The following is a 16,072-nucleotide window of genomic DNA, read 5'->3' as shown; positions in this document are numbered from 1 at the left end:
GACCACTCCTGTTCAAGACATTGTATACATCTGAATGCGTTTCCAACTCCATAAGGGATATCTTTGTCCACCAGAGGATCGATCCGGCGAGACACTTACGATGATTCAATCCTTATCAGTTCAACCCAGCAGGTGTCTAAGGTGGTGGATCTCTTCTAGGCAACCTAACGTCTCAATAGGATATGACCTTCAAAGGAAGGTTGAAGTTATGTCCTCTAAAGACATGGATCAACTCGCTACGATCCCACACCCTAGAGTTTAAGACTCAGTTACCTCCCAACTTATTACGGGACCTGCATTGGTGGACTCACAAAGAGCATGTGATGAACGGCATTCCTCTGACTTCTCAGATGCCCAAACACCATCTATTTACAGATGTGTCAGAATCAGGATGGGGAACACATATAGAACACCAGAGAGAGGATCCTACATGTCAACTACAGGGAAATGAAGGCCATTTATTACGCCATCCTGGCATGGAAAATATGTCTCTCCCAATCATCCATCATCATAGCCACGGACAACACCACTGTAGTGGCATACATTCAGAAACACGGAGGAACCAGATCCAGTTCTCTGATGATGGAGACTACACGATTGTTTCCCTGGGCAGATTCCATCCGTTGCCAGATGGAAACTAGACATATTCCCGGGAAGCTGAACATCCTTGCTGACAGCCGTACCCGCCAGGGGAGAATAGTGGCAACAGAATGGGCCTTACATCCCGAAGTCTTTGCTTGGATAACCACAATATGGGACACCCATCATCTAGTTCTCTTTGCCACCTGCCTAAACCATCAACTTCACGGTTTATGTCAGTCCAGTTCCTGATCCAATTGCCTACCACATCGATGCTCTGTCGATGGATGGACATATTATTAAGTCCTCTGTTACAACAGTCCAGGTCAAACATTTTCTACGACAATCCGTCCAGCCTACATCTAACCGCCTGGAAGTTATCACGCCAAAGATGCAGAAATCCGGGTACTGTGGACTTGCCTCGGAACCTGTGGCAAGATCATGGAGACCTTCATCCTCCCATATATATGACAATAGATGGGATAAGTTCGTCCAGTGGAGAAGACCACAGGGGATTATAACTAACACAATCTCCATCCCTAAGTAGCGGACTTTCAGCTACATCTACGTCAGGACAATAAGTTCAGGCATGGGACAAAAGAAGGGGACAGATCGGCACTTCACTCTGTACTTCAACATTACAGGCTCAATTGGAAACCATCCCATTCTAAACAGACAAATGAGATCCTTCCTACTAGAAGATGTTCGCACACCTCGTATCTTCCCCAAGTGCAATCTATCTGTTGTGTTATTGGCACTTTTAACAGAACCTTACAAGCCCCTGACTAAGGCCACCTTACTCCAAAAACACAGGAAAGCTTCCTTCCTCCTAACCATGGTGACAGCAGAAAGAGTTTCAGAACTCTATGCTCTGGACTATTCTAGTCTCATCCATGATCAACATTGGACCTCATTTACTCTAAAATCGTTTCCAAATTTTGAAGCCAAAATATCAGCCTACTACCATAGGGCTGTTGGGCCATAGACACTATACCATTCCTGCCTAGTGGCCAACAGTGGATCACCCAGACTTCTCTGTCCCATCAGAGCTATCTAATTCTTGAAATCTGAAAATTTAGTTAGTGTGGCTGAAGCCAAAATACTTGATTTATGTCAAAGATGTAATAGAGGTAGTATTCTTAGAATTATTAATGATGTTAGCTATTCTTTGATTTTTGTGAATTCAAGACCAATTTGGTGAAAGTTATGTTTTTATGTTGCTATACTTACACCTCAGCAATAGTTCACATAAAACTATATTTTCTTTCACTTTTTGATGGTCATATATATACCCGCTGCCAAAAGCAACCCAAATACCATACATGTTGGTAAATATATGAAGACTCACTCATATTCAAGAGATTTGTTTGATGCACAATCGACATACTGGTACAGTCGTGCCCCGCTTATACGGACTTCAGATATCCGGAAACCTCGGTTCCCGGACGATTTTCATTCAAAACGAAATAATTACTATATAAATTTACCCGTATATCCGGAAATTCAGTTTCCGGAACCGGACGGTCATTTTTCATACACAAAACACTGAAATGCACTCAAAATTGTCTCACTTATCCGGACAGTACACTTCCGCTGGTGGTAATATCTTTGATTCGTGAGAAGTCAATTAACCAGTGACACTGAGTTACGTTTGAGACGAGCTTGTTTATTGTACATGTAATCCCCTTCGATAAATATGGCGTCTGTGGAGGTCAGAGGTCAAAGTTGAACTTCATTACGTATTACGAGAACATTACGAGGCATTGTTTTATATCTAGGGATTAAGATTACCTTGTGTATTTTCTCGTAAACTAAGCCGGAAACAGCAATCAGCTGTACACACGTTTTCTTGGAATCGACCGGTGATTCGGTAAAGACACACCCAATGATATAACTTTATAGGATTTTTAATGCAAGGATCGACAACAATTGTATCTGAAACTATTTTTTTTTATCAAGAATAATATATTCCATTATTTTCTTAATTATATGCAGCCTTTACTAAACATATTTAAAATAATAATAACCCTAAGCGAAGCAGCTGATCGCTATTCTCGGGTATTAATTTTTATATGGAACCAGTCTGACCAGTCACCGTCAAGGCTCATGCGCACATGATCGCGTGATCGCGAGAATTTCATGTTGACATAGAATCGTCAAACAAAAACAAATATGACTTTTAACGAGTCAAAGTATGTCATTTATGATATATGTATCCATTCTCTGTCAACTAAAGTTCGTTTCAAGGCGTCAATAGCGGTATTCTGACCGTGGTTACTGTAAATAACGGTGAGTTGTGCGATCTTCCGATCGCTTCACACACGATTTCGCCGAAATTAATAAAAACAATATGTATAAAGAATTTTGTCATGAGTTGCATAATTGAAGGGAAGTAACTCTTCCAGTAAGAAGCTGGTTTCAGTTATACGGAAATTCGTTTAAACGGACGAATTGTGAAATGACGCAAGTGTCCGTATAAACGAGGCACGACTGTATGTGGTGTGTGCTGATGCTCATGAACGCAACACATCTGACGTCACAGACTCAACACAAGATACACCATTTGCCTTGTGCAGGATTAGCATGTAAAGTCCCTCTGTGGTAACACTTGACAGGTTGTTAGTTTTGTCATTAAGTGGTACACATTGGTAACATTCTTAACCTACATACTTCTCTATGGTTTGCGTTTCTTTTGGCAGCAAGTATATAAACCTAATTGATATAAATTTGCAAAATGAACAAAAAATATTAATTTATAAGTTAAGTAATGCTCAAATTGATTTTTAAGATTTACATTTTTACAAGATATCAATCTTAATTATAAAAGCGCAATGGCTTAAATTATCTCCCCTTAATTATAAGGCAATTGAAATCTAGCTTTCGACAGATGGAGCTTGATAATGACAAAGATGAAATTATCCTGGAGACATTGGATATAAAGTCTGCAGTGTTTGCGTTGTTCTCCAAAATAATGGGGTCCTCTGGGGCACAGTAGCCACAAGCGCCATAGGGGTGAAGCTATCTAGGGGGGTTGGGAGACATGCCCACCCCCCTAAAGAAATTTTGTTAAATGTGGCTCTGAAATGGTGAACTTTAGGCCATTCTGAGCATAAATAAGTGTGTGCTTAAAATCTTTAAGTCATAGTTTTTATGTGTGTACACAAAACATCTTTGAATCTTCATAGATTAGCCACTTGACTCTTTCAACACCAGTCAACCAGAAGCTATAACTGCTGTGTCACCAAGTTCCCAGAGACTCTTTTGTGATAGATGAAGCCAACATTTATCAAGGAAAATATCTGCTTGTAAAACGTTAGTCCTGCACCATGACTGTGGAATATATATATTTTATTAAAACAACACCAATCTAGAAACGTATACAAAAGCAAGTCAAGCAAGGTCTAGCTAGGAAATCAGCATAGGGGAAATTATATATTTATTTTTAGAGTCGAGAAGGGTATTGTGTAATATAAGATTTCATAGACTACATGTTAGTCCAGTAAAACATCTTTGCAACTAAATGTTATACACCATTTGAAAGGTCTAATCCTACTGTTTATACATATTTATGTTTATCAGATTATTTAAATAAAGCATTTACAACTTAAGTAAGTTGTAAATAAAAACAAATGTAAGCTAACACATTCAAACGTCCAGATTGAGGACCAAGGAAGGGTAAATTTGACGATTTTGTCAAATATAAACAATCATAAAATCCACTTACCTATTTCTTTTTTATTTTCATTGTTTACGTGATTAAAAACATCGTAACCGAAGCGATGAAAGCCGAGATGTCATTTGATTTTCATTACACGCGAACATACAAAGGATGGAAATAATAACTAAGCTGTAACTTTGACAACTTATAGATATATTTTGGTTGATTTTATTTATTACTTTGTACACTATATTTAAAGATTTGCCTGAAATGTCTTAATTTGCTCTTTGACATCTTCGATGTGTGTGTCCAAGAATTTTATTTTCAATAACATCTTGGGAAATAGTGAATCATTTTTAATCTATTTGATGAATACGTATTTGTGAAATGTGATAGATTTAATAAATGAATGATGTGACAAGTAGATTCATAAAATTATATAGATCTACCCTTTGTTTTGACGTGAAGTCTACGGCTTGGCCCGTCTACCAGCCTGCGGTGTCTGGGGACTCGAGGATTCTTGGCCGGTGTACCGGCCTACAGTGTTGAAAGAGTATATTGGCTCTTCGAGCAAACTTTCTTGAAACCTCTTTTTCTTTTGACAAAGTTTCGGCAATGCCATTTGGACCTTAGTCCTTGACATTGACAAAATACTGTTAACAAGGTCTGCGATTGGCTTACTTTTCTATTTCCGTTTTGTAAACCAATCAGCGATACCATTACGGACACAACATGGAAGAGAAACGTCATCAGATACCTCTCAGTTTCCCGCATTCACACCAAAGTCTGGCTAGCACCGGAACCCAGCGAATATTGGCTACACACTATCACATGGGTTTTGGGAGCGAGAGAAACACGAAACAAAACAACAATAAGTTATGAGTGAAGTGAATTTTTTTCAAAATGAAAAACGTGTAAGGGGACGCGTGTATGTTTTTTTTTTTGCATTCTATTTTTTTCATTGGTATTTTTGTATATGGGACGCCGTAAACACAAACACTGGTCTGTACATTTATTCCACTCGGAGTTACAATCAACAGAACCTCGGACAAAGACAGACACAGTGGGCTCAGACCTTTAGAACACACCATCCTTCTTGCACCCCAAAACAAGCTGTCCTCCACATTACCCAATTACATCACAGTACAATAGAATAGATGTATATATACACACAATACTGAATGTAAGGAATCCAAAGAGACAAACAAACCCTGTACCCCAAACAGATGTTATAGCATATGAAATATAAAGGGAGATAATTCAGTATCCATACAACGTGTGACCATAAGACTATATGGCTGTAATTATTACTTTACAACATGTATGTATCCTCAGATAAGTGTACGAATATGCACTTCAAACATGATTCTGCTGCTGTTGTTATATAGTTGACTTTTTAATTGTCATTCATGGATTTTTCTCTCAAATTCACCTTGTTTTCTTATTTTTAATTGTCCCCTGCAGCGCGAAAGCGCGGAGCGGGGGACATAGTATTCACGACCGTCCGTCCGTACGTCCCACCTGTTTGTTGCCACGATATCTCAAGAACTAAACACTGGATTGTCTTCATATTTAGAACTATGGTGTATATACAGACTCCGCAGACACCAGTCGGTTTTGGTGACCTTGACCCCATTTTCAAGGTCACAGCAGGCAAATCTGCTTTTGGAGTTGGAAAACGGTGTTGCCGCAATATCTCAAGAACTAATTGCTGGATTGTCTTCATATTTGGTACTATGGTGTGTATACAGGCGGGGGACATTTCGTCACTTTGTGACAAATACTTGTTTAAATTTGTAATTTTTTACATCAACTACAATATTTTCTACCATAATTTGCATAATACATAATAATGTGCATAATACTTATTTCCCTGGAATACTGAATCCCCTACAGGGGCATGCGCATTATATACTGAACTGCAAAAGAAACATCACCATGGATAGATATATGAGAAACTCTATTTGTCCAAACACTGTGAACATACTTTGAGACATATTAAAAAGATGAAACTTGGCAAAACTGATCATCAAGGTTAAAATTTAAGTGTCAAATGTTCTTATAGTGAAACACAACACTTGTCTCTGACAAAAAGGCATCACAAGTCAGTATCTCGTGTGTCTGCCATGTGCATTGATGACTGCCGTGCAACGTCGATACATGGAATGGATGAGGGGGTTGATGAAGGTCATAGGCACTTGAGCCCACACTCTGAGGAACGCCTAACGCAGTTCAGCTGCAGTTGTCAGCCTTTGTCGGACGTCATTCATCCGTCTTTGAATCTCGTCCCACAGGTGCTCAATGGGATTTTAATCGGGACTGAGGGTAGGCCACTGCATAGTTTTGATGCCATTCTGCTGGAGGAATCTCTTGTTGCTCTCTCAGTGTGGGCACAGGTGTTATCATGCTGAAACTCGTGGTTGCGGTGATGTGCCAAATGAGATATGGCATCTGGTCTCATGACTTGATCAATGTACCGAGCTGCTGTGACACCATTGCCTCTCCCTGGACTGATGTTCTGGAAGACCACAGGGCCAACCCTCTGTGCATGACAAATTCCACCCGACACTAAGATGCTCTGACCACCCCACAAGTCTCTCTCAACAATACAAGCATCCGAATATCGTTCCCCAGGGCGTCGCCAGATTCTCTCTCTCTGGCATCTGCTGTTGAGATACAGCTACGGCTCTCGTCTGAGAATAGGACTCTTCTCCACTGCTGGTGGCACCAATGCTGGTGCTGTGTTGCCCACTGAAGACGGTCCCGGTGATGACGTTGTGTCGGAATAGGTCCTCGGTGTGGCCTGTGACAGTGGAGGTGTCTGCTCGTCAATCGTCGACACACAGTGTCTGCACTAATGTGTCACTGGTGTGTCCCCATGGTCTGTCGAGCAGTTTCGGAGGCAGAAACAAAGCGGTCTTGAAGATGCTATTACACAATCTGACGATCCTAACGTCGGGTGGTGACCCTTGGTTTCATTTTTCCGAACAAGGTAATGTTAAATTTGAGAAACTTTGACAAAAATTACCTATTTATTTAAATGACAACTTTTCATGCAATGTTACTTGGGTAGACGTGTCTTTTGCGGTTCATTATACTTGGATGCACACTATGCACAGGAAAAAGCAGTACTTATCCGTGGCACTGCTTGAGGTTATATTCACCTGCCAAGTGAGGAACATATAATTCTTGTGAATACCTCACCTCTATCACATCAGTGCCATAAATTCCTGTTTATGCTGAGAACCACACTATAAATTTTTATAAATTTTCAACAGACGTCCACTACACTGCCAACATATCCATAATCTAGTCACTTCTTTCCTGTGTGTCCTGATGACAACAAGGGAAAATTTTTTGTTGCACATCCGAACACGTGATTGCGTTCCACACTACAAGCATTAGATCGTCTCAAGCTTCATAGATTACAAGCAAAGAGCAGTTCTACAAGCAGAACGGGGGTATAGAAGATCCGAGTCCCTAGTTAGTAATTAGTTAAGAAAAGTGTTGTGGGATGAGATCTTCATCTCATAAGCAGACACCTGTCTGTTCGGGCTGTGGACAACACCAAGCTGCGGGGGATCCTCACCCTAGATGTCTCGCATGCAAGAAAAGCAGCTGTGCACAGAAGTCAAGGTGCAGTTATTGTGAGCATCTGTCAAAAGAAAAATTTGACAAGCTTTCCAAGGCATGGATCAAACATCCCGATTATAAAAAAGTCACTAGAGCATCTACATCAAGAAAACAAGTGATTAAGCCCGAGGCGGCAAAAATTAATCACATGGGTGACAAGTGAGTGTCGCGCAAGGGCGCCGTCTCACCTTATGAGGAGAAGAGACCACGTCGCTCATCCCACTCTCCCTATAATGTTGAGGAGCAGATGCATTTTACTGGTCAATCAGACAGTACCTCTAACTTGCATCCAGCAACGTCTGGTACGGTCGATCATCGAGTTTGGACAGAAACTAACGACTTTCACCCTCTGCCACGTTCCCCCTTTAACGTAAATGAGTTCACGGAAAGAATAACAAATTCTATGTCTGTTATGATTGACACACGCATGCAATCTATGTCTCGAGAAATCTCAGATCTAAAAGAATCAGTTAATCAAACCTGGCTTGGCCAATCAGGGATCGTTCACGAGAGTAAACAGAGATCTAAGGCTGAATATGGCAGTACACCCTCATACATCAGACATGTAAAGCAAGGTTACGCTGAATCAGACTATGAGGACAGTAGGAGAATTATACTAAGAGACCGAGAATCTCATAGATCTTCTCCCTACCACGCATACCATAGGGATCTTCGTGAATCACGGTCTTCACACCGAAGTATGCATAGAAATACGCACCAGTCACCGTCAAGCCACTATGATAGACGCACTGACAAAGCTCGTGCATATCAGGATAGTAATCCTAAGCGTGCACCCTCTCATACTGCCACACAGTCCTGTTATACGGGCGAAGAAAGCGAGGGAAATTTGACATCACTATACAGTTATAGATCACGTGATTCCCGCACAACTTGTCGTAAATCAGACGACCGGGATTATGATACCCTCAGCCATACGACCCACTCCCAGCACAGCCAGAGTAGGGGGTGCCGATCTACACCGGAGTATTCAGGCTATGGGGACACTGCTATAGAGGAGGATTATAGATCAAACAATTACTCCCTTAGAGACATCTTAGCAGAACTTTATGAACTAATGCCCACATTAAAACCAGATCAGGACAGTACACCCGTTAAACCCTTGATTGAACGTGCAGGATATGAGGGACCCGATAAAGGGACCGAACCATACCATACGCTTCCCCCTCCGTCATATTTGGATGACGTCATCAAGAGAACTGAAAATCAATTGAATTGTTCAGCGGGACCTAGTGCTAAACTGAGGCCTGTATTTATTAAATCTGCTTACAAAACACATGATGATCCGTTCTCACTACAGCCTAGCTTTGACAAAGATTACTTCGATCTGGTTAAGAAACCTAACCCTAATATGCGCATTGATATGTCCAAGATCAAGAGCTTAGATAGGGTCAATAGACAAATGATGAATACCAGTTTTTACATCAACTGGTTAGCAGCTGGTATTCGCCATGTCATACCACCATGCACCCAGAGCGAAGATCTTCCCTTAAACACTTCCACGGAGATGACTAGTCAGAAGACGGGATTTATCCACAGCTCATTAGACCACATACTGAAGATGCAGGAAGACCTCCTATCAGCTCAAGTATGGATGTCATCACAGTTTTTGCTCATGCAAAGAAGACACTTACTTCAGCAAGTTCATCATGTGATGCCAGACCCCTTAAAGAGATCCATGATGTCACAGCCCATTACGTCAGTGCAGATTTTCAACGGTAGACTGAAGTCGGTGAAGGAAGCCATTATCTCTTCAACTAACTAGAGATTTCAGGAATCCACCATCTCATTAGCATCCAAGTTACAGAGACAACCGGCTACTCGACCCCAGCGACGGAATCCTGGACCCCGACGCGAACAGCCCAACCGGGATTCTTTTCGAGCCTCTACACAGAGAAACAGATCGTATCAACCCAGGTACAAGAGCTCCAAAGTTGATTTTCCCACTTCACAGAAAGGACTTGGCAGAGGAAGAGGCAGTTCCTGTAGGGGCCCCCTCCGGAGATGACTTCACCAAAAATATACAGACCCATTCAGATCCTACCGACTTCGCCTGCCCTATACGGACAACGATTTAGCATTACGGAAGACCAAGGACACGTCTATTCCAAATCCAGTCGAACTAGCCAATCTTACAAACATCGACTCAAGACTTCCCAAGTTCAAATCTCATCCTATTCCGGGACCTGTCGGGGGCCGTCTTATGCAGTACGCAGACAACTGGGAGACCATCACAGACGACTCATGGTTACTCGAAGTAATAAGAAGAGGCTACAAACTTCACTTCTTAAAACGACCAAAACTAGTCATTCATTCCAGCTGTCAGGACCCCAGCTAATCGCAGCAGAAGTGGCCATACAAAAATTACTCACAAAAGGAGCTATCAGCACCCTAAAGGAGTCAGACACCACCCTCGGATTCTACTCCCCAGTTTTTCTGCTACGAAAGAAGAATTCTTCAGAGATGAGATTAATAATAGACCTAAAAACTCTGAACAAAGATTACATGGAAAAACCACCCACATTTCAGATGGAATCTATAAAGAAGTTGAAGAATTCCCTAAGACAAGCAGATTGGATTATAAGCATAGATCTCCCAAGACGCATATCTTCACGTCCCCATCCATCCAAGTCATCGTCGATACCTAGGATTCACTGTCAACGGTCAGAGATACCAGTTCAGGGTACTACCATTCGGCATATCCATCGCCCCATGGTTATTCACCAGGATCACCAATCCCGTCATTGGGTTCGCCCATATGAAGCTCATAAGGCTGCACGGATATATAGACGATTTCCTATCGGTCGATCAGGACAAATCACAACTCAGTCTAAACACAGTGTGTCTCATCCAACTTCTCACATTTAGGTTTCCTGGTTCACTCTCAAAAATCAGAACTAGTACCCACACAGGCCATCACCTACATATGCGCAAGATTTATTCTCAACAAGGGCATAGTCCTGATTACGAGCGCACTCGATCAGCCCGTCAAGTCGAGAAGGTGGTGGATGTCTTGCCTAGGCACGAGACCCAAGACCTAACCTACAGAGGCAGGCTACAATTGCGGTCCTTGCAGATTTGGATGAACACCACCAAGAACCTAGAGCTGGAAGCACTAATCCAACCCCCAGAAGTTCGAATCTCAGAACTCCTTTGGTGGCTAGATCGTCAAAATGTCATGCCAGGTATTCCACTAAACTACCCCACCCCCCTACATCAACTCTACACAGATGCATCAGGAGACGGTTGGGGTGCCCATATGGACGATGTCACCATTCAAGGGAAATGGTCCTCCCAAGAGAAAGAGTTGCACATCAACTGTCTAGAAATGAGAGCGATATATCTAGCATTAACAGCTTGGCTAGATCGTCTACACCACTCGTCAGTGAAGATCGCTACAGACAACTCAACCGTGGTCGCTTACATACAGCACCAAGGAGGCACAAGATCTCAGCCTTTACTGAAGGAGGTTACACGTTTATATGCCTTGGTAGACTCAGTGAGTTGCAAGATCGAAGTAAGACACATTCCGGGCAAGCTAAATATACTAACGGATTACCTATCCCGGAAGAACAAGATAGTACCCACAGAATGGTCACTACATCCCGAGGTGTTCAAGTGGATAACCCAGATATGGGACATTCCAAACATAGATCTGTTTGCCACATGTCTCAACAACAAGCTACCAGTCTATGTCAGCCCGGTACCAGACCCACTAGCACTCCAAGTCGATGCGCTCTCCATGGAATGGAAGGGAATGTTTGCTTACGCATTTCCCCCATGGGCTCTCCTAGACGGAGTACTGAGGAAAATAGGGGAAACGGACTGTGTCATAATCCTCATAGCCCCGGCTTGGCCAAAAAGGGCTTGGTTTCCCAGACTTCTACAACTCCTGATAGAAGTACCTCTGAAACTCCCAGTGCGTCACGACCTATTGAGACAACCAAAGACAGACATATTTTACGGCTGCCTCGACAACCTCCATCTTCACGCTTGGAAGTTATCTCGCATAAGATGCAAGCAGCCGGTTACTCTAAATCAGCTGCACGAAGAGTGGCTAGCTCATGGAGACCAACCTCATCTGCATTATACAATAACAGATGGGACAAGTTCGTCGAGTGGAGAAGAGGAAAACAGTTACATGGAGATATAACGATACCTATAGTAGCCGATTTCTTGCTCCATCTCAGAAATGACAAGAAATTACGACACGGCACTATCTAAGGATATAGATCAGCCCTGTCATCAGTATTACAACACGATGACCTATCTATAGGTACCCATCCAGTACTAAATCGACTTATGAAGTCTTTTGCCCTGGAAGATATAAAAGTACCACATACTTTTCTTAAATGGGATCTATCTATAGTATTGTCAGCATTGATGAAAGCACCGTATGAACCCATGAGTAGTGCGACATTACTGTCAGTCTCCAAGAAAACTGCTTTTCTCTTCGACATGGCTACGGCGGCTCGTGTGTCGGAACTACACGCTATTGATATCTCCACTGTAACCCATACCAAAGAATGGAAAGCAGTGTCGTTCAGATCGCTCCCTGAATTTATTGCCCAAAACCAGTCGTCAACCTTCGGCCCACTCGGACATAGGCAATACACAATACCAGCCCTAAGTAAAAGTGTGGACTTCCCGGATAGATTGCTTTGCCCCATAAGAGCCTTGAGATATTTTATCACAGCTACTCAACCCCACAGAGAGCAGAGAAAACGCCCATTTATCTCTTGCAAGGCCTCGTCAGAAAAGGACATCGCAAAGGGCACTGTAGCGCGATGGCTAAAAACAGTTATCACAGATAGCTATAAAATGGCGCAAATCTCCACTCCGATTTGGGGTAGCTGCAGACCCCACGAAATCAGAGCACTGGCAACAAGCCTAGCCACATGGAATACTGCATCCATCAAACAAATCGTGGCCAGCTGCCAGTGGAAGTCCCACAACACTTTTTCAAACTTTTACTTACGAGACATACAGACCGATCTAAATGGACTATACACTCTGGGGCCTTTGGTGGCCGCCCAGGTGATAGTCACCAAGTAAAGTAACCTGTTCCCTCCCTCTTCCAGGAAAGGGAAAAAAAGAGGGGGGGTGTGAAGATTTCAGAAGTACCTCATGAACTCAGGGTAAGTTGTACTTTGTTACTGGACTGCGCTGTTGAGTTAGTAAAACAGGGCAAATGTCAACACTGAAATCAGAGATCGAAGGATTAAGTGATATACGGTAATCTACATGATAGGAACGTCAATGTACTACCACCGGATGTGACGTCATAGGAGTCATCACACCGGAGAAACGTTAAGATACGTTAAATATCACTATCCAAAAGGGCATAACGGTAAACCACGTCATAAGTGATACGGGAGAATAGTGACACCGGAAGTGACGTCACAGATGACATCATCACAGGAAGTGACGTCACAGATGATGTCATCACAGGAAACGACGTCACTAAAAAGTCTAAGTATCACAAGGGAATATACATATACCCTTCACATGACGCCTTGAAAATTCTATACGTCTAAGTCTTGTAAGTAGACTATTAGACACATCCGTTTAAGACCCCTTTTGGCATATAATCCTTGGTTTTACCACTTCACTAGCCAAATATCTATGTGATGCTAGATACCAGAACCCGCCGGTCCCTCTGGTGTATACTGGCACTGATGTGATAGAGGTAAGGTATTCAAAAGAATTATCAAACAATAGTTATCATTGTGAATAATTCTAAGAATACCACCTCTATCACATCAGGAATTAATCCCTCCCACCTCCCCAAATATCTGCATCTAGTTGATGAGAGTATGGGTTGAAAGAAGTGACTAGATTCCCGCCTTGCGCATGCGCAGTGGCGCCTCTGGCAAGGGATAGGGTTTCCCTCATAACTATGGATATGTTGGCAGTGTAGTGGACGTCTGTTGAAAATTTATAAAAATTTATAGTGTGGTTCTCAGCATAAACAGGAATTTATGGCACTGATGTGATAGAGGTGGTATTCTTAGAATTATTCACAATAACTATTGTTTGATATTTCCTTTTAACACCAAGTTAAGCAGGAATCGTTACAGATTATAGATCTTAAGAAATATGTTTTCTTCAAAAATACTTAGATATGAGTATTATATTCTTGCTCTGCATGTCCCTGACTGCAAGGAAGTAGCTTGACCTCTTTATTTAAGTTTCTAAATGGCTGCTGCAGAATCACATTTTACAAATATATTAATCACTTTTCCCTGAAAACCATTGGACAACTTGCACGGAGAACAGGCATATGAGTGTTTGAAATAAATTAAACAGAGCAGGTAGTGTAGTAGTACCAGCAGCACAATGATCAATGTGATATTGTAAGCAGCTACAGCCAGGATGTTCAACAGCAACTGCAATGACTTGGGCAAGGTTGCAGCCTCATGAGGTGTGGGACGTGGACCAAGCGTGTCTTACATGTGTCCAGTGTGGTTAGGATCAGCAGACACAACTGGCCTGTGACATTGATGCCTACTTGTTGCAGAAAGTTAAGTGTCTCTAGCAGTATGTGGACATGCGTTATGTCTGGTCATGTTGTCAGATGTCTATTGCCATCAATTGGTGGTTTTGGGGTTATGGTGTGAGGTTACTTAACACATTCTCTGGGAACTCTGTTGCCGCTCCAAAACCCAGACATCACTGCAACAGAGAAACACTGCTTTCCCTTAAATCTCACAAACAGTTTAATTGAAAAGTAAGTAAGATGGAACTTAGGGATTATAAGATTGTATGAATAATCATCATTATTATGTGTTTATATATCTATATTATTTTTTTCAGAAAAAGCAACGTGTTGAGCCAATAATGTATATGACTGAGTGGTTCATGTGTGTATTTACTCGAAACCTCCCTTGGGCATGTGTGCTGCGGATATGGGACATGTTCTTATGTGAAGGTTTGCAACCTCATTTCTCACTTATTCCAAAACCATTCTATTATATTTTGCAGTGTTTTAGTCATTCTGTCATAGATTTTATGAAATATCAGGCCCTCTAAAAGGATCAAATAAGTAGAATTATCAGAATAATTACAAGCTATACATGACGTCCTGCTAATTTTTACCTTTAACCTCTTACTATTGACTAGCATCAGCAGTTGAAACTGTTCATTTATCATGGCCAGACACATTACACTAACATCCAGCACCATGTTACCCCACATACCACTGACATCCAGCACCATGTTACCCCACATTCCACTGACATCCAGCACCATGTTACCTCACATACCACTGACATCCAGTACCATGTTACCCCACATTCCACTGACATCCAGTACCATGTTACCTCACATTCCACTGACATCCAGCCCCATGTTACCTCACATTCCACTGACATCCAGTACCATGTTACCCCACATTCCACTGACATCCAGTACCATGTTACCCCACATTCCACTGACATCCAGTACCATGTTACCCCACATACCACTGACATCCAGCACCATGTTACCTCACATTCCACTGACATCCAGCCCCATGTTACCTCACATTCCACTGACATCCAGCACCATGTTACCCCACATTCCACTGACATCCAGCACCATGTTACCTCACATTCCACTGACATCCAGTACCATGTTACCGCACATTCCACTGACATCCAGCACCATGTTACCCCACATTCCACTGACATCCAGTACCATGTTACCTCACATTCCACTGACATCCAGCCCCATGTTACCTCACATTCCACTGACATCCAGCACCATGTTACCCCACATTACACTGACATCCAGTACCATGTTACCCCACATACCACTGACATCCAGCACCATGTTACCTCACATTCCACTGACATCGAGCCCCATGTTACCTCACATTCCACTGACATCCAGCACCATGTTACCCCACATTCCACTGACATCCAGCACCATGTTACATCACATACCACTGACATCCAGCACCATGTTACCCCACATTCCACTGACATCCAGCACCATGTTACCTCACATTCCACTGACATCCAGCACCATGTTACCTCACATACCACTGACATCCAGCACCATGTTACGGCACATTCCATTGACATCGAGCCCCATGTTACCTCACATTCCACTGACATCCAGCACCATGTTACCGCACATTCCACTGACATCCAGCACCATGTTACCTCACATACCACTGACATCCAGCCCCATGTTACCCCA

The 16,072-nt window shown here is 42.4% G+C and overlaps 1 protein-coding gene across 1 annotated transcript in view; it reads left to right on the top strand.

Moving 5' to 3' along the window:
- LOC139456408 (TBC1 domain family member 10B-like) overlaps window positions 1-16,072 on the top strand; it is a 133,469-nt gene that overhangs the window by 93,933 nt on the left and 23,464 nt on the right. Inside the window, exon 7 of the mRNA XM_071238110.1 lies at window positions 14,705-14,819. Coding sequence (XP_071094211.1) covers window positions 14,705-14,819 — 115 coding nt within the window. The remainder of the gene's footprint in view (window positions 1-14,704; window positions 14,820-16,072) is intronic.

The sequence above is a fragment of the Haliotis cracherodii genome, unplaced genomic scaffold (assembly GCF_022045235.1).
Source record: "Haliotis cracherodii isolate W230 unplaced genomic scaffold, xgHalCrac1.p SCAF_11, whole genome shotgun sequence".
NCBI lineage: Eukaryota > Metazoa > Mollusca > Gastropoda > Lepetellida > Haliotidae > Haliotis > Haliotis cracherodii.
This window is presented reverse-complemented; position numbering and strand designations above follow the sequence as displayed.